Source organism: Bufo bufo, chromosome 7 (genome assembly GCF_905171765.1).
Source record: "Bufo bufo chromosome 7, aBufBuf1.1, whole genome shotgun sequence".
Lineage (NCBI taxonomy): Eukaryota > Metazoa > Chordata > Amphibia > Anura > Bufonidae > Bufo > Bufo bufo.
Genome location: NC_053395.1, coordinates 167631393 through 167658275, shown reverse-complemented (window position 1 = coordinate 167658275; position 26883 = coordinate 167631393). Strand labels below are relative to the sequence as shown.

The window sequence follows — 26883 nt, the reverse complement described above, 5'->3', positions numbered from 1 at the left end:
AAGATATACATTTTGAGATGTTTTATGAGAAAGTAGCACTTTATTGTGAAATGTTAAAAAGTTATTTGAATACTATATTGTTTTTTTTATGCATAAACATTTAAAAGAGTTGTCCCACCTTAGTCTTTCATAACTTAGATGGGAATAACCACAAAGTGCCAGCCCTTGTTGGCTGATATTACGGAAACATCTGAGCAGCTAGTGGTCTATTATTTCCATAGATCCCTTAGCAGTGAATGGGAGCTATGCAAACAGCATAGCACAGAAAACTAGGCTGTTTTTGTAAGGCTACTGTCACACTAGCGGCAGGCTTCTCCGGCAGGCTGTTCCGGTGGGGGAACAGCCTCCGGGTCTGTGCTGCCTTTAGTGCACCGTGCTGCCGGAATCCGCTCTGGCCACAGCACGGCAAACATGCAGAGAGGCGTCCGGAATAAAACTAAGACATGTCGTCAATGGGGTCGGAGCGGACTTCTGGCGGCATGGTGCACTAGCAGCAGCACTGATCCGTCAGGCTGTTCCCCTGCCGAAACAGCCTGCCAGAGAAGGCTGCCGCTAATGTGAAAGTAACCTTACTCAGGATACAATACCATCCAGGGTTGAAACTTATTGTGGTTATTCCTACCTCGGCCATGAAAGGCCAAGGTGGTACAACACCTTAAAATTTTTATACATTAAGAAAAAGACAATATAGGACTGTGGTTATTCCCATCTCGGCCATGAAAAGCCAAGATAGGAGACCTCCTTAAATTTTTATACAGTAAAAAAATGGGATTCAAATAACCTAACTTTTCACAATAAAGTGTTACTTTCTCATAAAACATCTTTAAATGTATCACTTAAAGTAATAGTAGGTATTCATAAATAGTGATGAGCGGCAGGGGCAATATTCGAATTTGCGATATTTCACGAATATTTTGTAGAATATTCGTCATATATTTGTGAATTCGAGAATTCGCTATTATTTTCTTGGATTGCGAAAATCGGCAATGTAATATTCGCGTAAAGCGCGCACAATACAGGCGTGGGTCACTTTTGCTACATTTTCCAAACTGCTAGAAGTTTCCTGAGACTGGAGAAAATGGTTGGCACGGCAGAACATTAAAAATGGCTTTATATGCAGATAGAGTGCTCCAATATATTCGCGATTGCGTTAATTGCCAATCACTTCACATTTTAGCAGGTCTGACTGCATATTACTGATTGGTGCACTAAGTATTGTTGTGACATCACAGCACTATGTCTGGAGCATGTATGTATGGACAGCAGAACCTATCAGCTACACTATATCAGGATATAACCTAGACTGACTATCTCCCACTAACTATCTGTATTATATATATAAACTAACTAACTAATGTAACGACACAGCAAAGCACAGAGCACAGCAATGACACTGCTTTCTCTCTCTCTCAGAACTCCATAAAACTGAAGACAATGGCTGCTGGGGAGGTTCTTATATAGTAAGGGGTAGGCAGCTTTCCTATTGGTTGCTAGGGATGTTGCTAAGCTCAGACAAAGACATTGCAGCCTTTTCATTGGCCCACAAGCAAGAAGCAGGGAGGGATCATGGGTTCAGAGGAAAAACAATCTAGAATATTCGAAAATACGAATATACAGATGTAGCAGGGTTAACACACAAACTCTTAACTCGAATTTCTTAACTCATTGCGTTATATTGAAACAAAAGCCATTGAAAAGCAATTGAAGGCGTTCGCTTAACGCATTTAGTTTAGATAACACGTCTCATAAAGCATGAGTGTTAACTCTACTACATTCGTATATCACTATATTCTAAATATTTGCGAATTCTTGAAGTGCCGATATTCGCGATTAATATTCGCTATTCGAATATTCGCGCCCAACACTATTCATAAAATATGTAGTATATAAAGTAATAGTAGCTATAGTAGTATTGATAGTAAGTACAGTAGGTATTTTATGGTGTTTCTGTAAGTTCGTCCACCCCCGGCCGGCGGTTACTGTGGTTATTCCCATCTAAGCCATGAAAGGCCAAGTTGGGACAACGCCATTAAAGCAGTTGTCTTATGATAGACATCTTATAAAATGCAGCAGTGGGGGAGATAATCTGACCATCCTGGGTCCAGCTCTCGGCACGCCAGGCAAACAGTTGATTGTGCCGGGAAAATCTATGGCCAGTCAAGAGCCAAATAGCGTATTACAGGATGGCCATACCGATAAATGACTGTCCATGTAATATACGTAGTTGGAATTCATTAGAACTGGTGATGCTTATAAAAAATGACTCTCAGTTCTGGTTCATGGTGGAGCGCGGGGGGGGGGGGGAATCCTGAACAGCACTTTCAATAAAGGTAGTAAATTCAACTGGTATGTGTTTCTTCTATTCTGGTCCATGGGTTTGTCAAGTTCAAACTGCAAAATGCCTAAACCTAAAAATGGAAAGCTATGTTTGGGCTTGGAGGTAGAGAATAATGGCTTCGACAAATGTCTATATCTTTCTTATCAGGAAAATCCGTCCGTTGCTGCATTATATAATTCGTAAACTGCAGATCATATCAGATAATATAAGAGCATCAATATTACAAATAATCCAAAGTACTGTACATTTAAAGAAGCTGAATCTTTCAGAAATTCTAATCCATGTAAATGTATTGTTATCTTGTGTTGAAGTATATACAGGCATCCATATTCACTTATAAGCAACCCAGAGAACTATGAATGTAGCTTTCAATTACAGTGTGTCGATATATGTAAAGTAATGCACCTAGGCCAAAGTAATAGTATATCTGTGTAGATATGAAATGGAATACAACTGGGGAAGCACTAAGGTATACTGGCAAACTGGGCAGCAGTACTCAATGTCAAGCAGCAGCTACTAAAGCAAACATACATTTAGGATGTATACAAAGAGAGAGAAAAATGGAACGTTAATTGGATTAGTGTCTTTTTTCTCAACCCAATGCAACAATGTGCAGTAATACATAACGTAACTGAACTTAAAATAATACTCAAGGGTTAACATAGATTTCTCAATGCCAAATAAGGGATCATAACCATTGTGCATGTTTTTAACGCATGTGCATATGTCTGTGTATAACATTCTTCTATGTTGGTGTCCTTTATGCACTTAGTCCTAAGAAGTTGGATCATTTCAAGAGGTTACTTTTTTTGATTTTGACTGATTCTTGATCACTCACCTATTTCAGGGGTATCCAGGGGTTCTGTGTTCATTGTCATTTCTTCATTTGCTACAACCTCTATCTGGGGCTGAGAATTACCTGTAATGCAGAATTTCATACATTTGTGTGCATTCCACTTTAGTGTACCAGGACCTTCCAATTGAACCACATGCAACAGGAAACAATGCTGTGCTGGACTTACTGTGTACCATTGTATAGATGTAACATATGAAGGGTGTAATCTGTACAGTGGGATAAATGCCACTATAGAGTCAAACTCACCATAGGTGAGGCTACAACTAATATAACCTATATTCTGACCACTTCAAATACATCATTTCTGAAATATCCTATCAGTTCTGTCAACATGATTTTCCTAGAAAAAGAACCTCTGCAATATTCTTAATGTGTAAATGAAAACTATAAATCATCGTAAGTGAGTCATCCTCCCTGACCTCATCTTCGAAGTTTTGTTTTACTATTGATTTAACAGTCTCAACTGCACTTAAGCCATTTTGTCTGTTAAACTATCCCGTAAATGATGAGGCCTAAGAGCACAGACGGTCATACTTACTAGTAGTAAATGTTACTTGGTAGGTGATCAGACCGAGGTTCTTGTGTTGCCCTGTAACGGTGACTTGATAATGCTGTCCACTCTTGAGGCCTCCAATTAGTCTCTCAGTACCAGTGACATTCTGTTTAAGGACTAGAGTGTTGTCATCTAGAGAGGTGATACTCAGCTCATAGACTTGAGGCATCTGGGGGTCAGCGCTGGTCCAGCTCAGATACACACTGCTGTCTGTTACATCAGACGCCAACAGCTCAGTCCTTGGGAGGGCTGCCATTTGTGTAGTCACTGTACGATCTTTGAAGAAGCAGAATAGTTTTTGTTAAACTCATTTAACCAGTAGTGATGTCTATAAGATAATAGTGTTCTCCAGGATCAAGACATTGATGGCCTATCCTCAAGATTAGTGGAGGTCTGACACTGGGGTCCCCTTCCAATCATGCGAGCAGTTCAGCCTCTTCAGTGTTTACCTTGGCCCATATACCTAGTAAAGGTGGTGCAAGGTACTGCAGCTCTATCCCTAGGGGTGGACTGGTTATAGACCCTACAGGGAAATTTGGACAATGCCCAGGGGGCCTCCCAAGCCCTTCTCATGGCCGGCGTACATAAAAATCTGATGCTTTCAGCATTAATTAATGCTGGTACTTATGCACCTGGATGGCGGAAGAAAGAGCCCTCCTGCATTCAAATGTATTAACATCCTTAGGATGGTAATAGCATTGAATGCTGCAGCGGGGTGGTATTTTGTGGTGTACTGTGTATTTTGTTCTGCAGCAGTATTTTGTGTATTATATTGGTCATTCCCCTATGCCCAACCCTTTTCGTGGTAAGGGTGCAGTGTGGACGGTGACATTGGTGCTGGCACACAGGGGAAGACTGGGAACTTAAAGTGGCCCCGGTAAAAATACTAAAAGTGTCCCCGTTTTGTCATTGGGTCCAAATTGACGGAAGGCAGGGCCAGAAATACCATATTGTGGCACATTATACCACCCCAAAAGGGCCAAATACTATGGTCCATCACAAAATACTGTCAGCAATACAAATCATCCCCAAAAACTTTCATTGGCTGGCCGTTAGGAGGGCTCAGGCGGCCCCCTGGGCATCAGCCCACCGGGAAATTTCCCTGTAAGGTCTATGGCCAATCCGCCCCTCCTGGCGCACACTTATAAACAGAAACTGGCAACAATGGTGACTGAAATCTACGCCGAGCTGCAGTGGATTTCATTCTGACACACCGACTGTCGGAGGAGGCATGTGCTGGTCTTGATAAATCAGGACCATTGTGTTTCTTAGGCTCCAAGGTAAGTGTTGAGCAGTTACCTGTAGGTGTCTCAGTGCTTGCACGTACTGTCGTGACATCAGGCTTTCTACTGGTTAACAGCTCTTCAGGTACTATTACATTCTGTGACCTGTCATTCAGAAAGATGGATAGATCATATAAAAGTGTATCATCCTGTAGTGAATTATAAAAGTCAAGTGTAAAAGCTAAGATCAGCAGGTTGGCCGTATGTCTTTGTATCTCTGATTTTACTCTTTAAAGAGGACCTTTCACCACTCCTGACCTACCTATTTTAATAGCTCCATGCATTCTCCACATACTAACATTTCTGGGGCATCTGTTCTTATGTCTCTGTGTTGTGTCATTCCTTTATTATTTGCACTAGAAGTTATGAATGAATTGCTATCAGCCTTCAGTAAGGGTACAGAGGGGAGGTAACCAGTTGGGGGGTGTACCTGCACAGTCTGAAAATGGCAGCACTGATTGGATAGAGTCAGTCTGGACAGGCACGCCCCCAACTGGTTACCTTCCCTCTGTACCCTTACTGAAGGCTAATAGCAATTCATTCATAACTTCTAGTTGAAATTATAAAGGAATGGCACAACATAGAGCCAGAAGAATAGATGCTCCAGAATTGATATTACATGGGGAATGCATGGAGCTATTAAAACAGGAATGTCAGGAGCAGTGAAAGGTCCTCTTTAAACACAATGGAACTTCATTGGGCTAATCTCCAACTCTCTGGGGGAGAGTTATCAAAACTAAGAAAACCGACTTAGCAACCAATCAGATTGATCCTTTCATTTTCCAAAGGAGTTCTGAAAAAAAAAGGTGAAATCAGATTGGTTTCTACAAGCAACAAAGTCAGTTTTCCTTAGCTGGCTTAGATTTAGGCTGGCGCCTCTATATAACTTTGGCGGATCCACTGCCAGCGCAAGAGCTTATTATGACTGGCGTCTAGACCGCCAGTCCTAATAAATGACCCCCTTAATGTGTATAGCCAGCTTTACCTTCTCCATATATTACAAGATCTTTTGTAGTGAAGGTTGTTTTCTTGATAACAGTATGGTTAGGTTCTTCCTTTCTTATTTATATCATAATCTTATTTTGTACATCCTAGTACCCGAATCTATTACTTATATTTACTCTTAGGAAAAAGAGCTCTAGTGGAAGGAAATCTATTGATCTTCTGTTGTTGCAGGGTATTAGGTCTCCCCTCCTATCCTGACCTGGTTTACTTATTACAGAATATTTACATACCCATCATCAGTAGTCACATCCTGTGAAGTGCTAGCAGGGCGATCATTCTGGAACCACTCACAATCCCTCTGTATTTCAGGAGAGAGATGGAATGCATTTTCACCTAGGAATAAAGAGAATAGGAAACTCATAAAGCATTATGTATACCCTATGTATTACCTTTACTTTACGGTCAAGACTCCAATGAGGATCAGGTAAAGAGTACATGTATTTTCTTTGTACTTACTGCTCATGAATCCTGGTAGTTGCAACCCGAATCGCATCAAAGTGTCTTCATGAAGCTCTGATGCCTTGTTGGCCTTCTTCGAGAAAACATCTTGAGGTTCACTAGCCAATGAATTTAGCTGTCCAGAGTTCACTTTCTTCCCTATGCTTAGGATGACAAAGAAGTAACCCTTGCATTTGGCCTCATTTATGGCTTTACGAAGCTGCTGAAGCTCATAAGACTTTACTTCTCCAGTCAGGATGAGGAAGATTACTTTCATGGTCCTGGGGTTGGGTGCACTCTCAAACACATGCTCCACAACGTACTTGATAGCATTGCTCAGAGCCCGTGTTCCAAATAATTGTGTCATTTTCGTCTGGATGAATGCCTGAAGTTTCTCTTTCTCTGTGTAATCAGTCAGTCCAACATCCACTCTCACAGGTGGGAAACTGGCATTGGTTTGATGCTCATAGGGGGCATGTTGGAGAACAGCTATGCGGCCATGATGAGAAGAAGATTTAGGTTCTGAGCTAATTTCCAGTTGCCCTATTACATGTGATATGAATCTCTTAATCTCTCCAAACTGGGCTGGATTTGTAGAGTCTGAACTGTCTAGTAGGAAGGCTAGGTCAATGTCTACATCAGTAGCAGCTGAGCGTCGTAAACGAACGTCTCCTCTAGGAACAAAGACTCCACATTCACTAGGTGGATCACAAATATCTATGGACAAAAAAGTATTGAGTCAAAATATATAAAAAGCATGTAAAATATCCATCGCACAACTTAGGCCGGAATCACACACTTTTTGTGGCAGTTTTTGTTTGAATCAAACAGAGGATTGAGAAGTATTAGTCTTATCATTATATTTCTCCTGACTTTGGTTCAAAAAATTGTGTGTGATTCCGACCTAACCCATACAACTTTAGAAATCATGATCTATTACAAAATGTTTGCTGAATCCAGGTAATGGTCTCAGAAAGTTATGCTTACCCAGACACACATGGCAGGAGAACAATCGGCGTATGGTATCATTAACTTGAGCACCGGTGCCAAGTACAAAAGCCTGACCCACCTCTGTGTTATTGACCTATGAGACATACATTTGAAAACTCTTACTGGGGAAAGTAGAAATGATCATGTTTTTAATGAGAACATTTATTTTAAGAATTACTCTACATCCTTAGATTTCTGCTCCATTATGCAATTCTGACAGCCAGTTAAGTTGAACAAACTGATTGTATGGGCATAATAACATCACCAGTAATCATTATTGGTGCCTTAATGGATCTGGATTTAATTTAAATAACTAATATCACAGATACTGCTATATAAACATGTAGTTACATTAAAGGCCGGCAATAGAAAAAATTGATAATATATTTAGTGACTGATTGAGAGAATCGGTGGACTATTTTAACAGCAGATAAGGTTGTAAAAAATAAAAATGTTATCCTCAATGTAACTCTCCCTAAATCTATAGCATATACTATATCTTATTTCTAAAGTCTTCTCACATCAGGCCAATATAGGGAAACCTTTCCAAATGACCATCTCTTTGAGAAGACCATCCTTATATCTAGACTAGATTTTCTGTGACTAGTATTTCAATTCCATCATATCCTATGTGTGCTGGCCATAGTCTATGGAAAGAACACTCCTCTAGAAAACCGTTGTTCAATTAAATATTAGATAGTCATCTCAAAAAAGTAGAATACAGATAAAAACTGTTACTTATACTTGGGAACATCCAACTAATTGTAATTTATTTTCATCTAGGAACTTCTAATTGTATTTCTAAAATGAATAGACTCATTTGGTGGAGTCCTACAGCTGTCCAACTTTTAGTAAGTGATAGCCTTTCCTTAAGGATAGGTCATCACTATCTGATCAGTGGTGGTCCGAAAACCCACGCTCACACCAATGCTCTGTTCTGCAGTAGCTCCGGTGCCAGTAGTCAGTGACAGAACTACATAGCTCTGTGAAGTGTAGAACAGCAGTGCTTCAGAAAACCAGTTCCATCAACTGCACAGTAGATGGAGCTGTGTAGTTCCAGTTCTGATGTCTGCCACCAGAGCTATTGTGAAACAGCAGATTGGCAGGAGTGCGGGGTGTCAGCCCCCGCCAAACAGTACGCGGTTTTCTATCTTGAGGACAGGCTATCACATGTAAAGAGCTGGACAGCATCTTTAAAGGAGAAATGTCATCAGTTCCATGCTGCCGAAAACACCGGCCTTAATACAGTTCCCCAATAGTTTTACAAAAGAGCCAGGAACAAGTTAAAAGCAGTAGGCATGGAGAGAAGAGGCCACCATACTCATATGAAAATACTGAGATACTTGCTAGTCAAGTTGACAGGAAGCTCAGCAAATTTCTCTCCATGCCTGGTTTCTTGCCATGTGCCCAGCTTGTTTCAAAAACTAGGGGAGGATTTTTGAAAATGTCTAAATAAAAAACTATTTTTATTGGCCCATAGTGACCAACCATAGCACAGCTTTCATTTTTCAAAATGAAAGCTGTGCTGTGATTTGTTGCTATGGATGACAAAGAGACCCCTATGTTTTCTCTGAAATGCCGCAACGTTCAGTAATGTTTGAGCAGTGTGGAAATGATGGTAGATTGGATTCCCTTTTTCTAAAAATGCTAATAGTTTCCAAATTTGAAATACTCACCTTCAAAGCATTTCCCAGCACCCTGTCATCTCGATTTGTAAGGAAAACAGAGGCCACATTGGCATCATATAACTTAAGCACAGCTTCATTAAGCTGCACTGAGGTTCTAGTTGGGGCATTACTGAAGAAAACAGCCACTTTTCTTGCCAGGAACCCTCCACGTGCCCTCTTAAATGTGTTTCGTGCCACAAACGACATAACTGTGTCCAGGCTTCTCTGTTTGGAATTAGTTTTCAGCTGCAAGTCTCCAATCAAGTTAAGCAGAGCTGGTTTCCTCAGGCCTTCAGAGAAGCGGACCTCTGTGGTGACCTCACTATTGTAGGTGAGCAGAGCCACACGAGCTCCTCTTGGACAATTGCTGTCTGTAATTGTGAGCTGGTTAACCATTCTCAAAACGGCATCTTTCATGTTGTTGAACTGGTTGCGGTTCACGTCAGCAGAGGTGTCAATGGCAAAAACCAAGTCAGTGGGGTACACAGGACATTCTGCTGGACCTGCGGAATGTAGAAATGTTCAGAATCCATTTACACTGGAATCAAAAAGTTACTGAACATAGCATGCAAGTGATGTAATATATTCAATTGATTTATCTCACACTAGCTTCATTATTGGGCAATTTTTTAACTCCATTACCCAAAAAAAACAAAAGAAAACTACTAAATAAATACTCATATGCACCTTCGACCAATTCACATATGACTGAATGAGTGCATAACAGCACTGTGCATATGCTGCACTATGCTCAGGTTTATGCTTTTATTCATCTCTGGAGAAAACCGATTACAGCGTATTCGCTCCCATTGATGCCCCCATTGTCTTGATCGCTGGGGGTCCTACCAACCAATAGTTATTCATTTTCCTGTGGATATGGGATAGCTTCTAACAACCTGAATACCCCTTATCTAGCACACAAAGTTAGGACAAACTAGTAGCAGAAACGTGTGTCTCATCTAAGGGGGTACCACTGATTGGTGTTGGTTTGTGCTGTACAATCTACCGGGGAGTAAAGTCTAAATTGAATTTAATTTGGCCGTTAAAGGGATCATGTGAGCTACATAGACACCTGCTATTTTTGTAATCCAAATCTTAGTTCGATATCCAAGATTCAACTAGTGGGTACTAGAATGATGGCTGTAAGTTATTTATCACCTAGCCACAATATAAGCCAAAGGTGTATAATCAGTGGGGGTTCCAGCAGTGGAACAGGGATCCCTAGAGCCCTGTTTCCTCCTCATGGCACAACCCCAGTGTTGCACATATGCAAGATCACCTATCCATTTAAACACTTCAGCACTGGGTTTGCGCAGTAAAGAGGAACTGGGTTTCAGGACCACACCATCTTACTAGTAATATTAATGTTTTTGTCAAAACTCAGAAAAATCTTACCATAGCAACATGCTGTGATAGGAGAGAGGTGATCATCCAACATAGAAAAAAAAGAAAAATAAATCATTAGAACCTGAACCAGCATAATTTACTTTGTTACCATGGAAAACAAATTAACTACTTCAAAAACTAATTGGCTTAAAGGGGTTGTCTAGTTTAGGCAATAAACCGGACAATGCTGGGGAGAATAACCTAAAATAAAGAAGGAACAATACCTACCTACTAGAGCCACTCTGCCACTCCACTTCTCCCGTCAGTGCTATGTTTACCAACTGCCCAATTATTGGCCTCTACAGTGCACTGCTGAAGCAAGTGAATGGCTGCAGAAATCATGTGTTGTTGGCATGACATCCCGCTACAGCTAAACTGCACCTGGCCAGGATAACAAGAGTGGCGCACTAGGTCAGGTAGGTAGGTATTGCTCAGTTCTTTATTTTCAACTATTCCCCAGTGCTGCCCCTTTAGTGGCTGGGATAGGACATCATCCACAACAATGATCTCCAACCATGTTGGGAGTTGTATAGGGTATACCCCAAGAAAATATACAGAATGGTTAGAAATACTTACGACAAGTGTTCTTGATGTGTTTTACAAGAGCACAATGCTGTAAAAGAAAAAAATATATATAAGTAATGTTTCCTCAATTGAAAAGTTGTCTCCCTCTTTTCTGTGATTTGGTGCTTACATCTCTTGTGCCTCCCCTCTCTCCCTTCAGACCCTAGAAAATAAAGCATTGTTGGTAAATGTTGGTTTTTGTACAATCTATCTTGATATCAGATATGCATTTCAGATCTTCTTGACTTACAGCTGGTCCTGGATATCCTGGATCTCCTGGAGCACCCAATGTACCAGAATTACCAGCATTGCCCTGGAGATGAAGTAAGATAATTTGTTTAGTGGCATTAAGCACTCAATTTTAGTTAAATATGTTTTTGGGCTACAAATGTGGTTATTACTAATGGAAGAACTGTAGTTCATTTAACCTTAAAACTTGAATTCACACTTACCCTGCGGCCCCTGCCTCCTTTAGGTCCAAGATCTCCATTCTCTCCTCTATCTCCAGGATCTCCCTGAATAATACATGAGAAAAATTTGGATGCTATTGCAATTTTCTGCATGACTAACTATAAGTATAAATGGTAGACAAGCCTATGAATCTGAAGGAATCAAAAATATTTTATTCACCAATTGCAAATCTGAAAAATAAAATATAATTTGAGAAGGTAGACTACAGTCTCCCAAAAATGTGATCTGTCAGACTGGATTTTTTCAATCTTGGTTGGCTGAAGAAGATACAAGTGGATGGCTTGACTGGCCAAATTCAGTCAATTATTTGCTACTTTGTGTAAGCCCACTGTGAGTGTTTCTTGCAAACTGCCTCCATGATTTGCCAATTTAGTCTGGCACGTTGCTATTGGGATAGTTCATAGGACTGAACCCCCAGCCGCATTTTTGAAGATCAAAATTTTAAGTTTATGGCAAGCTTCAAGTTTTTTTTTTTCTTTTTAAATGATGACCTATCCAGTTGTTTGAGAAGGCACCATCACTCGCAGTAGCACCGCGGCCTTCTTGCAGCTTTCTCTAGACTATGTGACGTGATGTTCATGGGTCAGAGGATATCCGGAGGATAGGTCATCAGTTAAAGAATCACGGAAAAAACCTTAAGAGAAGTTCTCTTGGCTCAGCAGGGATGGTGGAATCAGAGTTGTGATGGAGAGCTAAGTACTGAGCAGGCTATCTTCCCTCCACAAGTCAGCACATAGCAAGATTTTCAAGAAAGCTCGGACAACCCCTTTTTGATATGTAAATAAATATATAAAAAGCTTTAGTACGTTGCCTCTGATGTCAGCGTCGCAGGTCCCAATAGTGAAGTGGGTACAGTTCACATACATTAATATGTGCCTTGGTGTCAGCAGCACATTCATTATTTCTACCTTAACCCTTTGTTTGCAATGATAGAAAGATTATAAATTATAACTTTCAGTCAGTGTACAGAGCAACAGTCAACTTTGCCCAACTTTGCCTTACCTTTACTCCTGGATATCCGGGAAATCCAGTTTCTCCCTAAAAAAGACAATTTAATACATTCAGTTTTTGAGATAAACAAGGTTAAAAGCCAAATAGTACAGAATAGTAAGTAACTACATAAAGTATAACTACATAAAATAAATGGTCGAGGATTTTCATTTATTAATTAAAATGTTATATTTTAATAATGTGAAACTCTGCATGTTTCAATCACATAAAATGTAATCCTTTGCAAGCATAATAACAAGCATGGCAATTTCTGATTTTCTACTGCCAGTCCTCACTGAGCTAACTGGCATTACCAAAAGTATTAAGTAGTTGCACAGTTTACTATCTACACATACATATGTAAATGCTAAGCTCAGTCCAGAAAGGAATATTTTCCATAAAAACCACATGGAAACACATTCTGACTTACCTTTCTGCCCTTGAGTCCTGGTTTTCCAACCCCATCTCGTCCATCATCTCCCTATAATAAAAAATGCTGGTAGGTTAATTTTGTGTAAGTCTGGTATTGCTGACTTCTTGCTGAACAGGAAATTACATTAAAAGTCAGTTGAGCCCAAATATCCGCAGTAACATACATGGAATCTTTAAGATGAAAAATTGAGAATGTCCAGTGTTTAAACAAGTCAACTCACTGTCTCTCCACGTGGTCCAACTGGTCCTTCAGATCCTTTGACTCCAATATCTCCTGGTTCACCCTTTGGAATAGAATAATGGAAAATCCTCTTAAATATATTTTAACAGTATATTGTGCCTACTAATTTCTTATTTTGACAGTGAAAATCATTCTCCAATGCAAAAAAGGCAGGAATCAGAGCACTGCATGTTTATGAGCAGGGTAGGAATAAAATTGGTGGTGGGAGAGTCAATCCCACCTCTGGGACCCAGACGCCACCTGACCACCTATCACGGCCACATATAGGAGAAGTAGCTGCGCACGAGCGTGGTTCTTTCCACTGAAGTGTATAGAAGTTTTATATATATCGGGGAAGGAAAACTATAGATGATAGCGTTGCTCTACTATATACTGTCTGTGAACTGAGGGAATTATACAGAGAGAGATTGTGACTTTGATGATAAAGGAAACAGCAGCTGGATATACAAACCTTGCGACCAAGCTGTCCAGGTCTTCCTCGATCACCAATGGATCCAGCAGTACCTCCTGCTCCCTTTGGGAATAGAAGGAGAAATCATATGAGTCAGAGTAAGGCTCCTATCAGACTAATCCCTCTGCATTCCCTCCCCAACATAGAATCTCTATTTAAGACTCTTTCTTACCGTTCCTGAACATAAAACATATGTGAATAATCTAGCATCACTCTGCTGATAAAAGCGTTCATTACAATTTCAAAGTAAGTTTCTGGAAAATCTGTTAGTCTCTATCTTCTAGGATTATTGCATGTTGTATACTCGCAGTATGCATTCTACACCAGTGCCATTACATATAAATTCGTTTTTAGCATCATCTCTCAAAGGTTGTTACTATGAATTAGGTTACAATGCAGAAATAGCAATCTTACTCGGGCTCCGGGGAGACCTTGCTCGCCAGCTGTGCCTGGGGCACCAATCTGTCCTTGAGAACCCTGAGAATGAAATAGATACATACCCGTAAATAGTCAAAAGTTTAATTAAGAATGAACATCTAAGATACTATTGACCTTCAGTTGCCTACCTGAGGACCCCTCAGACCTTGTTCTCCAACTCCACCTGCAGCACCAGCACCTCCTCTGTTACCCTAGAATTAGAATTGTTTTGGAAGATATATGTACTGCTTAGAGTGGGTTCACACATATAACATGGTTATAACAGAAAATAACGAAATCATAAGACGGAAGGACGGATCCGTTCTTATGCCCATAGACTTGTATTATAACAGAATGCTAAACGGAAACCTTTAAAAGGCATTCCGTTTGGTTTCCGTCCTAATAGAAGTCTATGGGAATTAAAACGGATCTGTCTGGGTCCCGTTATGCAAGACGGAAAACAAAGTCCTGTCGACAGGACTTTGTTTTCCGTCTTGAATAATGGGACCCAGAAGGATCCGTTATGCTTTCCCATAGACTTCTATTAGGGTGGAAAGCAAATGGAATGCCTTTTAAAAGCTTCCATTTTGCATTCTGTCTGGGCATTCAGTTATTTTCTGTTATAACCATGTTACAACGGAAAGCCATAATGGAATCCCTAACGCTAGTGTGAACCCACCCTTAGTATGATACATAGCAAAAATGATACAAAATAACAACAGCAAGATACACTTCATACTAAATAGTAGAGTGTTTATTCATTTTACCTTAAGTCCAGGAGGTCCTCTACGACCCTGAGCCCCCTGTTGGAAAAAATCAACAGGAAAAAAATAACGGATTAAAAATTATTTCAACACTAATTACTTAATCCGATATAGAACTTACATTGAGGTCTAAATTACTACAATGCATTATAAGCTAAACTAATAGGGGGTAATTTACTAAGATTGGCATGTTAGACACCGGTCTTAATACACCTTTAGCTGGCGGTGGATGACTTTGGCGTATCCACTGCCAGCTAAAGGAGTATTGCTGGCGTAGATTTATACATTTTCTATGCCTAATACAGGCGTAGAAAATTATAAATGAGACTGGCCTGCCAGAACGCCACCTTCCCCGCCCATGCCACACACCCTTTTTTTAGACCTGGCGTGAGCGAGGAAAAGTCGCAGATTGCATCACAAATAACCTTTGCACAGCAATCTGTGACAGATATACGCTAAAAAGTGGCGTATATCTGTTTGTAAACACAAAAGTACTTTGGGGAATATGTGAGCTTCGTTACAATACAAATCAATATGACCTTTCGAAACAGTAAAGCATGTCTCATTCTTCAAGTTTTTGCTTATATAGCTTTACCACATCAAGGAGTAAATTATCTCAAGCAGCCTGTGTATGAATAAATGGGGGCAATTCTAGATCTCTAGCTACTACTATCTGTTAAAGTACCATGGGACTATATATCGGCTTTCCATAACAGTAATATCAATAAGGATACGTGATGTGCTCATAACTTACTATGTGCCCATATTGCACCATACAAAAGCAGATTCAAATGGAATCCATGCAAATATGTGGCATGTTCCAACACTTATGGAGGTTAATAATGACTCATATGTACAGCGCTATGAAATGAATGGCGCTTTAATAATAAATAATAATAATTCTATAATTCTAGAGAAAAATGTGGCATGTTACGTCTCTTATCGAGGTTAACAATGATTCTAGAGAAAAATACCATACTGCGGTACCATAAAGGTGGTGTCATACATCTTTGGGGTATTTTTCATTTATTTTGTTGCTTTATTCAAAGTATCATTACTAGATTTCCATTTTAACAACACTACTCTTTTCACACTTTTTTCTTAAAGGGAACCTGTCACCAGGATTTTGGGTATAGAGCTGAGGACATGGGTTGTTAGATGACCGCTAGTACATCCGTAATACCCAGTCCCCATAGCTCTGTGTGCTTTTATTGTGTAAAATAAACGATTTGATACATATGCAAATTAACCTGAGATGAGTCCTGTATGTGACATGAGTCAGGGACAGGACTCATCTCAGGTTAATTTGCATATGTATCAAATCGTTTTTTTTACACAATAAAAGCACACAGAGCTATGGGGACTGGATATTGCGGATGTGCTAGCGGCCATCTAGCAACCCATGTCCTCAGCTCTATACACAAAATCCCGGTGACAGGTTCCCTTTAAGTTAAAGCCTACACTGCATTATGAAATGCACTACATAGAAACCTTAGTTTCTGGAAGCATATTTTTATTGCTTTTGAGGGTTTTTACTACTCTCAGTGTTTTTGTTTTTAAATATCTCATGCTCTACATATGGCAGGAAAGAGGGGTTACCCTATGCCTCATTATAGGACTTCAAAAACACCAGAAAAATTGTTTCAAGTATGCTATTAAAATGCAATGAAATGCAATGAAAATGATACAATACAAAAAAAACTGATTGCTATTTTTGTATGTATGATGGAAGACTGATATAGACCCACAGGAATAACGGGCGAGCGGAATTTATCAAATTATTTTTGTGGCATGAAAAAGACACAAATTTTGGTGCATGCCATCACACAAAACTGTGTGACGTTTTGAGCTTTTACACAGTGCACACCAGTTTTTTGTGAGGGCTTAGTGGGAGGCACATGGCTGCTCACAGTCTGGAAAATGTATAATAATTAATGGCAGAAGCTGGAAATTCAAAAATAAAGCTCATAGCTGGCATTCGGGCAGTGTGTTACTCCAAAGCAGGATTGAAGTGCTTACTAAGGGGCTTCCATACTTGAAACCGACCAATGTCGGATCCTAGATAGAACCTGGATTCATCGCTAAAGATGATACGGTTACAGTCTCTAGCAGTTCAGGTTTCTCATTCCTGACACCCATGCAAATGAAGGTGACAGTGACTGGTTGTTAATGGCAGGACAGTTACTGGACACCATAAAAACAAACTTCCTTCTTCTAAGCATCTGGAAATGGTCCGAGCAGAGACAAGGATGTGTAATGAAGGTTCCAAATGTGTTTGGAATGATGGACAATGAAACTGTGGGAGCAGTTCATGCTTATTGGCAGATCAAATGATCCTTTCTACTGGTGATCTGTCTAGGCTGTCCAGAGCCTGTTCACAACGCCTCCCAAAAGCTTGGTCAGAATGGTCTAATTAACTGGCAATTTGTCAAAATGACCATCCTGCTTTTCCAATGAAGCACCCGTTCTCAAAATCTGACAATTGGGCAAAATGTCTTTGAGTGCGATGTAGAGGCATGTTTAGCAGTCATCAATCTCTCTCCAAGACATACACTACTCAAAAGTAGCTTCTGAGAGCCTTAGTATAGGACAGTGAGAGAAGCACTTTTACGCCCTCTTGTGTCAGGACCCCATGCCTAATAACGCCTGTGATCATATACACATCTGTCTGTGAGACATAACTGCACGCACAATTAGCAGCAATCTGACATTTCTGGGTTATTTTTTTTCCAAAGAGTGTTTACTCATATATATCCATACATTAACCACAAGCAGGAACCAAATTGTTTATCAGTTACTTACAGCTTTTCCTGGACCACCAGCTATTCCTGAGATGCCATCACTTCCAGGCTCTCCCTGTTAATAAAAATAAGCTGTAGTACATCATGTGGCCTTTCTTTGTAGTCTTTAATTAAGTATCCTTTCTAATTTTACCATCAAAAGACTGAAAACAATGAGAACCATATGCTAAATAGTTTATTTCAAGTCTGTGCACAATTCTCTTTAGGGGATTGAAAAAGCAGTAAAACTTCATATAGTTCCTTAAACTTTGTAATACATGTTTTTAAAATGTGTTATTTTGCGTCCCCCTCACATTCACTGTAAGCCTTTTCTTGTTGAAAAAGTGAATACTTTTTACTGTATAGGAAAGTGTGGGCGGCTGCGCTTTAATATACAGTGGTTCACCGCAAAAAAAATGTCTACCATGCTTTATGTGTTTTTTTAACATTGGGGCCTACAGGTGATGTATTATGTTGTATGGCATATGGTGGCCTGCAGCAGGCCTTAATGTTTGGCACCTACATTGGGAGATTTCATGCTGAACACATATAACTAGTGCTTTAAAGTGGTTCTCCAGGCTGCTATGGATGATCTATCCTCTGGATTGGTGGGGGTCCGACACTCATCATCCCAGCTGTTTGGGCTGCCGCTCCCCCAGTGATCTGATATTGATGACCTATCCTGAGGATAGATCATCAATATTTGTAGCCTAGAGAACCCCTATAAAACAACACAATTCACATATAGTTACAACAGTCGATGTATTAAGGCAGGATGATCTTAATCAATATTATTATACTATAATCTAAACTATAATTACAAATAAGTAGCTAGAAGACTTTGAAATACTGAGATACTTTACCACACTTCCTGCCTCTCCCTTTGGACCTCTTGGTCCTCTCTGAGTGGAATCTGTTCCGGACTCGCCCTAAAGCACAAATAACAAAGATAAAAAATGATGAGAGGTTATTAATCATATAATTTTTTTCTGTCAGCCTCATAGTTTGCAGTAGTCGTGGTGGTCAGGTGAGCGCTGTAGTTTTTTCAATGCAGACCAAACTGAACATTTAAGAAGCTCCAGTGCCGCAGATTTACTAATCAAAATTCGCCACGGTTGTGCTAAAAAAGTAGAGTGTATACGTTTGAGAAACCTTGCTCGACATTCAGTAACCTTCAATCTGAGCAACTCCTTTAGGTTTATTTCTACAGCTGCAGCGATTTAAGAGACTTTCCCTTTTCACTTTTTGGATGATGAGCATCCTTATTGGGAACTGTTGATATAATAAAAGGTGGGCATTGTCACCATTCAGGACCTCCAAAGTACAAAATAGCTACAAAGACAAGCTCTTTCCTCTCCGGACTCACGTATCGGTGGTGGCTCTGCAAAGGAATAAAGCACTCGCTGCTGGATTTCATGCAATTTATGATGGTACACTGGGGTTCTCAGCAGTGGGACACCCTGTGGTCAGCTTATCATTAGGGAACCCTCCCTACAAAGATGGATTATCCAAACAGTTAACAGACTTTGGTAAATGAAATTGAAAGTACCTGTACACAGTACTAAAGTCTAAAGTTGGACATAATAGATGATTTTAATTAAAATGATCATTCATTTGTTTGGTTAAATTTAACAATGAACCAACGCTTTGCCAACTAGACCGGACTGACCACTGGCTTCTGAAATGAAGTCAAGCATGTTTAAAGTTTTCATCTCATAGATAAAAGATCTTTCAGTCAAACATTATTAGTGGAAAAAAGATCTATCTTTAAAAGAACTTCTATCGCCGGGTGTCATTGAGCATGTATGGCCTGGCCAGTTTCAATGACTGCACCACCCACTATGGACTCTATCTGCATATAAAGCTATTGTAATGTTCTGCTGTGCCAACCATTTTCTTCAGTCTCAGGAAACTTCTTGCACTTGAAAAATGTAGCAAAAGTGACCCACGCCTGTATTGTGCATATTACATTCTCGATTTTCGCAATAAAGAAAATAATGGCGAATTTATGACGAATATTCACCCAAATATTTGCGAAATATCTCGGATTCGAATATTGCCCCTGCCACTCATCACTAGTAATGAGGAGATTTCCAATTATCCTTGTTATTCTAAACCAATGGGTAAAACGTTTGAGCAGGTCCAATAACATTTCAAAGCAATGCACCAAATTACAATTATGTAAAATAATATTCTGTTTTCTATCTGAAACTTTGGTGATGTTTTTGGGGCTTATAATGTTATGTTATCTTGCAATATATAGGTCTCTGTTAGGATTCATCCATATGGTAGAGCATGTAAGAAGTCACAGAGAAAGTCATAGGCATGATGTCCGATAAAGCATGGTATGTATGAAAACAGAGACATACTTGAAGGGGTATTCCAGTTGTTAGACATTATCCTCTATCCACAGGATAGGGGGAAACTATTGGATTGGTGGGGGACCCAGCGGTAGGATCACAAGAACATGGCCCCTGTACCCTTTGCAGCCCCCCTCAAATGAACGGAGCAGCCGGTTACACATATGCATGGCCCCTCCTATGTCCGGTATTCTCATATAAATTAATGGAGGGGCCGCATGCATGCCTGACCAACCAGCTGCTCCAAGGGTATGGGGCCTCCATTTTCGTGATCTGTGGGGGTCCTAGCAGATAGGATAGGGGATAACTTCTAACAGCTAGAATACCCCCTTTAAGTGCAGTAGGATTTGACTCATTGTATTAACAGTTGCTCAGAAATGACCGAGAAGTCACATTACAGACCAGTTATGTATTCCAAGGGGTCAGAATCCCAAATATTCAGTGACAAGAGTAATGCAGATACAAAGCTACAATTTTTGGAGGATCAGAGTGTGAGCAGCAAACCAGATCTTTACTTACCGGATCACCTCGAAGTCCTTGATCTCCCCTTTCTCCTCTCTGACCTTTTAGACCTTTTTCACCCTATTTTATAATGATAATATTCTCAGTTGCAAAGGATAAAGCATTGTAGTTATGTATTTGATAAGAGTAAAAATATTCAGGGGTATTTATTAGACTCTGTTCAAATCATGTTTTAACTCTTCTTTTAACATATATACGTCAGGAAAAGGATATACATTGGGCTCTATTCAGTGGAGTGGGATGATTTCGTAACCCCACCCACCCTGCTAAAATGCTTTTATTTTTGTAACAGAAAAAAAAAGAAAATGAAGATGGGCCTTACAAGTACTGGTATATACAAAGGTTATTGCATTTAACATTACGTTTGAGGGAATAAGGTCAAATCTTATTGGATCTCATCAGGACTCCATCAGTGTTTTGGTATTTTTGATGGCAAGAATAGCATTACAGTCTGTTTGTTTCTTGCCATCAAAAGCCTGGTGGACACCACTAATGTTAGAGTGAACCAGAACATGATAGGGCTACAAAATTACCAACACCATTGTTTTAAAGAAGTAGAAACCAATATAACCAACCCGAGGTCCAGCACTGCCTCTGTCTCCAGCAGATCCAGGGATACCCCTTTTACCCTAAAATGGAAGAATAAGCACTTTATTTTGCTTGCAATACAGTATTTACATCTGGAGGTGCAATAATGTGTGAAAAGCACTTTGTTCTATTTTAATTTCTTTAATACAATTACAATTACAACATAAAATGAAAGGGACTTTCTTATATCATGCATTTATCCCCAGACCCCTTTTGCTTATGTAAAGTGGTCACCAGCACAGCTACCTCTTTCTGTGGAAAGTCTACCTACACTATTTCAAATTTATAATTCTGATGTTAAACATAGAGAAATGTATTGCTTGTTCGCAATGCAACATATGATTTATGTCAAGAGTGCAACATCTGAGGTTTCAGGATTTGTGTCTGGGGGTTAAATATGCAATTTATTGCTTTGGGATATATGGATCTTTTATGAGATGGCATACTACTAGTGAATCATATGATGTTGTTAGGACCAATGAATTTTCTGTAGTGAAAAATACTGTAGGGATTTTACAGTCATTTGGCAGACAATCACCCATATCTGAGTTATTCTGATATGTAACATCAAAATTGAAATTTTGTTGGAGACTGTCTTATTTTGCATGCCCTCATTCCAAGTTCCCCTCCAGTATGTGCCCTTTACAAAAGAACATGAAAAGTACATTTACCAGACCATTTTGTAAAATTATTTTTAATAACTCTACCCATGGCTTTCCCACTTCTAGAATGGTAATATTTGTCTGTTAGCTTCTTTCACAGTCTAAGCCATGTTTGTTTCCAACACCATAGATTTCTCTTGAACTCCAGCTGGGCTCAAAATATGTTGGGACAGCCAGTAACACAATCTGCTTATGTTGTACTTTTAGCCACAGTATGACCTGACTTTGACATACTACTACATGAGTGATTGTACCCCCACCTTAATAGGGAACCCCCTCTCAACCCTTCCCATGTTGAGTATTTAAAAAAGTATTTTTAGAAAACTGTTGAATAAAACAATTTATTAAAAAAGTGTAAATTTTGCATGGGTAAAACTTCAAATAAATCCTCATGTATAGAGATAAGCAAATTCATTTTAAACAAATTGGATTTGACCTGAATTTTGTAAAAATGTTGGTGATTTAATATGGACAAATTTTGGCAAGAGATGGAGAGAAAAGTACGGAGGAGTTAAGAATGAGGGAGAATTTTTTTTAAACAAAATATAAACGTGACAAACAAGAGAGAAAAAATTGAGTCATAGTAGAGCTCAGAGTGTCATACACAAGTTTTAAGGCCAATTGGAGAATTCTGGCAGATCCTTGGATCCAAATCGAATCAATCGAACTGATTTGGCCAAATCGGACTGGAATCAAATTTTGTGCAATGCGATTATAACTATTCTACCCAGATCTACCTAACCTATTATCTTCTTGTAATGCAATTTAAAAGACATGTTTAGTGTATTCATGTATATAACTTACTTCTTCCCCATCGATGCCATCTAAGCCGATTTCTCCTACTTCACCCTGTGGGGAAATGATACATTAAAATATCAAGCTTCGTGTATTTATGCACAAATATTCTATACTTATACTATACTTTAAAATGAGCCTAGAAGTCAAGTATAATTAACTAATGTATTCCAACTTATCATTTATCATAATAACGCTAGCAAGGACATACTTTATAACCAAAATCAACATCTCATTTACAATATACAGTACAAGTGTATGTTAAATGTATGTTTGCCAGACTGATATGTGCTGAATATTTTTCTGTCCACTAAGGAACATGTGTTGTGTAACCTAGCTTGGACAGATTATGAAGATGTTATTATAGAGTTTCCCTTACCTTATCTCCAGAGAATCCACGAGAGCCCTAAAACAAAGACAAAAAGCAATTTTTTTGTCAGGTTTATAAACTTAATACTTAGGTTGCTTTTTATGCAGCTGCAATAAAAAAAGATCACCCTACCTTAAACCCTCGTTGACCTGGGCATCCTCGAAAACCTTGTGTTCCATTTGAACCAGGAGGACCACGCTCTCCCTAAAGAAGAAACCACACATGATATGTTTCATCAAATTGGTTTCTTTTACACTTTCATTTATAATATAGAAATTTAATAGGATTATATGATACAGTGATAAATAGCTCTACTTACAGATCCACCTTCTTCTCCTGGGAAGCCTTGGTGGCCTTTGAGGCCTGGTGCACCCTACAAAATGCAAGACAAGAATTTTACATATCTAGTTAAATATCAGTCATTTATCCTTTGTTCTTCTAGTCTGCCCATTTTACTGTTATAGTTTGTCTTAATGTGCCCATACACCTTAGGTAGCTGTTCAACCTATCGCTATTCCACATAGACATGCAGGCTCTTCAGAGCATTAATATACCTTCAGTGAGTAAATGTGGAATACGTACAGTGAAACACTTAAGGCCATGACTAAAACAAAGGATCAGGCATGCTTACATTTGCCAGTGGGAAAGGGTCAGGACACCCTTATACACAAGTTGGCTGGTCTTGTTGAATTTGGGGGGTTTGAGGTGACTATCTTCTAATGTGTATGGGTACCTTAAGTGTGATTTTGAATGGAGGGATATGGTGGGTTTACATTTTTCAAAATCAAACTCACCAACTCAGTTCGGGGTGTTACTGATGGAATACTTGCAAAAATATTATACTTTGTAAAGTACATCTTGTATAATAGATGTTAGATAAAGATAAAGATTTTATTTTCCAGTTAGTAAAACGTGTACTATTAGATATGGCAACTCTCATTAATACAGGATATTGAGTAGAACTGAAAGGCTGGGGGGGAATTAAGAATATGTGCAAGGATTTTATTTTTATATATGTTTACTTTCCTTCAAAATGTATGCAAGAATTAGCCTTGTCATTACCTTTGGTCCACTGATACCTGGAGGTCCAACATCACCTCTCTCTCCAGAACACTTGCAAGGAACTCCACAGCAACCTTTCTCTGCAACATTATCCTGCGATTCAGACATGAAATAATAGTCAGCGCTATAACTATATCTACAGTTTGTTCAATGTATTAACAGTGCCTTTCTATTGTCCACTGCATGGCAAAAGCTGTACTCACCAATTCCTCAACGATTTCATAATCTAGATCCACGCGGTTTAATCTCAGTGGGTTATTGTATGTGAATCCTCTGCCAAATTCTAACTGCATTATTTGATCAAATCTGGGGGCGTTTTCCATTCCCACAAAAAGCAAAGCCTTCACTCCTATAAAAATACATGGTTTAATGTCAGGATCAGTTTCTTCTTATAATGTGCCAGAGCTATTATAATCTGTTACTGTAAGAGGCCGTTCAAGCGGCAGATTTTACAGCAGAATTTTGGAGTGGACAGCATTGCCAAAATCTTGTCAAAATCTCACTGGCAAGCATGTTCTTTCTTCCTCCAAATTTAGGGTATTTCAATTGGATGCAGCACTGAGGATTGCTGAGCAGTGGCTAAAAACCACAGCAATGCTGAAAAGGGGCATGACTCCCTTTGAAATTAATGGGAAGCAGAAAGGACGCAGCAGCCAGTGGGATTTCAACAAAATATCGGCAAGGCTATCCATTCCAAAATAGTGTGGTAAACACCACGGTGTTAACAACCCCTAACTGCTCCTTTTATAGTCACTAAGTACTAAATTTTGTTCATAAAGACTAATATGCTCTTAAAGGGGTTGTCCACTTTTATTATATTAATGACCTATCTTCAGGATAGATCCCCGCCAATCTGATATTGATGACCTGACTCCCAGCACTCCCGCCAATTACCTTTTTGAAGAGAAGCAGCAACTGCAGCGACGAGCAGGTGTAATTACAACTCTGCCATCCCAAACACTTCTATGGGATGACTCCTTTCTATTCAAGTGAATAGGAAGGAGCTGTCCCATTGAATTAAATGCTGCTGCTTTCTCTTCAAACAGTTGATCGGCAGGGGTGCCAGGAGTTGAATCTCTGCCAATCTGATATTGGTTACCTATCCTGAGGATAGGTCATCAATATAATAAAAGCGGACAACCCCTTTAATCTGAGGTACACTGAAATAAGGGGTGCATACTGTACCTCTTAATAAATTAGACCCATCTGTGGGGCATTCATGTGCCTGAAAAGCTGCTATAAGCAAGCATTGATTTGCACCATAATTTATACCAATTTTGTGTAAATTATGATATTTTTTTCTGGCCATGGAGACCACACCTTCTCATTAAGCCCCACCCACTATACTCTATCACTGTGACAGTGAAAGCCCAAACCAGCAAGCACTTGCAAATTTTTGCTCAAAATGTGGTTGCCACGAAAATATGTGACTTCTGGCATACATGTGTTAATAAATTCCCCTTTAAAGTGCATCTGTTGTTTGAGTTTATTTTTAATATAGTGCAGGGACAGGGATGTTAACCATTTTTTAATAAACTTTATTAGAGAAAGATGTTTCTTAGTACTAGAAACAGGATGTAACAAGTCTTCTAAGGCTATTTCCACACTGGCACTCTTAGCACTAGTGCTCTCTGCATTCTGGACCACGCCAGAAGAAACTGCATTGCCATCTGGTCCCTTTCGCAAACATGCCGAGAATCGCTGCACTGATCTCTGCAGGTCCCCATTATAGTTAATGGGGCCAGCGGTTATCAGGTAGCTTCTGGCAATGCTGGATCCAGACATTGCCGACAGGCTGCTTTCTGCAATGTTTAACGCTAGTGAAACTAGCCTTAGGAACGTTCTAATTAAGCATTGCTAAGGAGAGTGAGTCTTCAGTCTTCAGTTCTACTGCCTCTTGTCACTACCCCAGTCCCTGACTATGTACTGTACGTGTGCTTTAATTATCACTGCACATTACCCTGGCTATCTGACTTGTTACAAACAGGCACCTTCAGCACTCAGTAAAATTCTGAAGACTGAAGACACACTCTCCTTAGCAATGCTAATAAGACACTTTACAAACATATTTCCCTAGTAAAGTATATTATATAAATGTTTAAAACTTTAGGTATATGTGCAAAGCAGTTATGGGCAATCTGACTGTGGCATGGCTCATTGTTCTAAATAAAAAAACTTCTAGGTTTCAAATATTAAGACAGACTTGGTAAACCAGCAATTTTTTTTTATGTGTGTAACTTGAGCATTGTGAGAAAAAAAACATAGGTGACTTATGGTACTTTTGGTAAAAAAAATTTTTTAAAGCTTCAGAGTGCTCTTAGAACCTCATGTAAAGAATTGATTTGAAGTATTCCTTTCCCAAACTCAGCCATTTGTGCTGCAGACTTCTCCTTCTTCCAAATTCATTAACAGCATATTGCTACCATTGCAATTTTATACAGGGTGGGCCATTTATATGGATACACCTTAATAAAATGGGAATGGTTGGTGATATTAACTTCCTGTTTGTGGCACATTAGTATATGTGAGGGGGGAAACTTTTCAAGATGGGTGGTGACCATGGCGGCCATTTTGAAGTCGGCCATTTTGAATCCAACTTTTGTTTTTTCAATAGGAAGATAGTCATGTGACACATCAAACTTATTGGGAATTTCACAAGAAAAACAATGGTGTGCTTGGTTTTAACGTAACTTTATTCTTTCATGAGTTATTTACAAGTTTCTGACCACTTATAAAATGTGTTCAATGTGCTGCCCATTGTGTTGGATTGTCAATGCAACCCTCTTCTCCCACTCTTCACACACTGATAGTAACACCGCAGGAGAAATGCTAGCACAGGCTTCCAGTATCCGTAGTTTCAGGTGCTGCACATCTCGTATCATCTGAAGGCAATCGTCT

At 39.4% G+C, this 26883-nt stretch overlaps 1 protein-coding gene across 6 annotated transcripts in view; it reads right to left on the bottom strand.

The window, feature by feature from the left end:
• COL6A3 (collagen type VI alpha 3 chain) overlaps positions 1–26883 on the bottom strand; it is a 107630-nt gene that overhangs the window by 17252 nt on the left and 63495 nt on the right. For all 6 annotated transcript variants that reach the window (XM_040439885.1, XM_040439886.1, XM_040439887.1 and 3 more), the window contains 29 exons: positions 24189–24334; positions 23986–24078; positions 23243–23296; positions 23056–23127; positions 22933–22959; positions 22563–22607; positions 21084–21137; positions 20506–20568; positions 18490–18555; positions 17649–17702; positions 14850–14885; positions 14232–14294; positions 14080–14142; positions 13666–13728; positions 13195–13257; positions 12972–13022; positions 12554–12589; positions 11533–11595; positions 11331–11393; positions 11211–11243; positions 11093–11129; positions 10526–10537; positions 9140–9633; positions 7461–7557; positions 6492–7190; positions 6266–6368; positions 5047–5135; positions 3733–4023; positions 3177–3257 (listed from right to left, as the gene is read on the bottom strand). In XM_040439885.1, the coding sequence (XP_040295819.1) occupies positions 3177–3257; positions 3733–4023; positions 5047–5135; positions 6266–6368; positions 6492–7190; positions 7461–7557; positions 9140–9633; positions 10526–10537; positions 11093–11129; positions 11211–11243; positions 11331–11393; positions 11533–11595; positions 12554–12589; positions 12972–13022; positions 13195–13257; positions 13666–13728; positions 14080–14142; positions 14232–14294; positions 14850–14885; positions 17649–17702; positions 18490–18555; positions 20506–20568; positions 21084–21137; positions 22563–22607; positions 22933–22959; positions 23056–23127; positions 23243–23296; positions 23986–24078; positions 24189–24334 (3111 nt within the window). The remainder of the gene's footprint in view (positions 1–3176; positions 3258–3732; positions 4024–5046; positions 5136–6265; positions 6369–6491; positions 7191–7460; positions 7558–9139; positions 9634–10525; positions 10538–11092; positions 11130–11210; positions 11244–11330; positions 11394–11532; positions 11596–12553; positions 12590–12971; positions 13023–13194; positions 13258–13665; positions 13729–14079; positions 14143–14231; positions 14295–14849; positions 14886–17648; positions 17703–18489; positions 18556–20505; positions 20569–21083; positions 21138–22562; positions 22608–22932; positions 22960–23055; positions 23128–23242; positions 23297–23985; positions 24079–24188; positions 24335–26883) is intronic.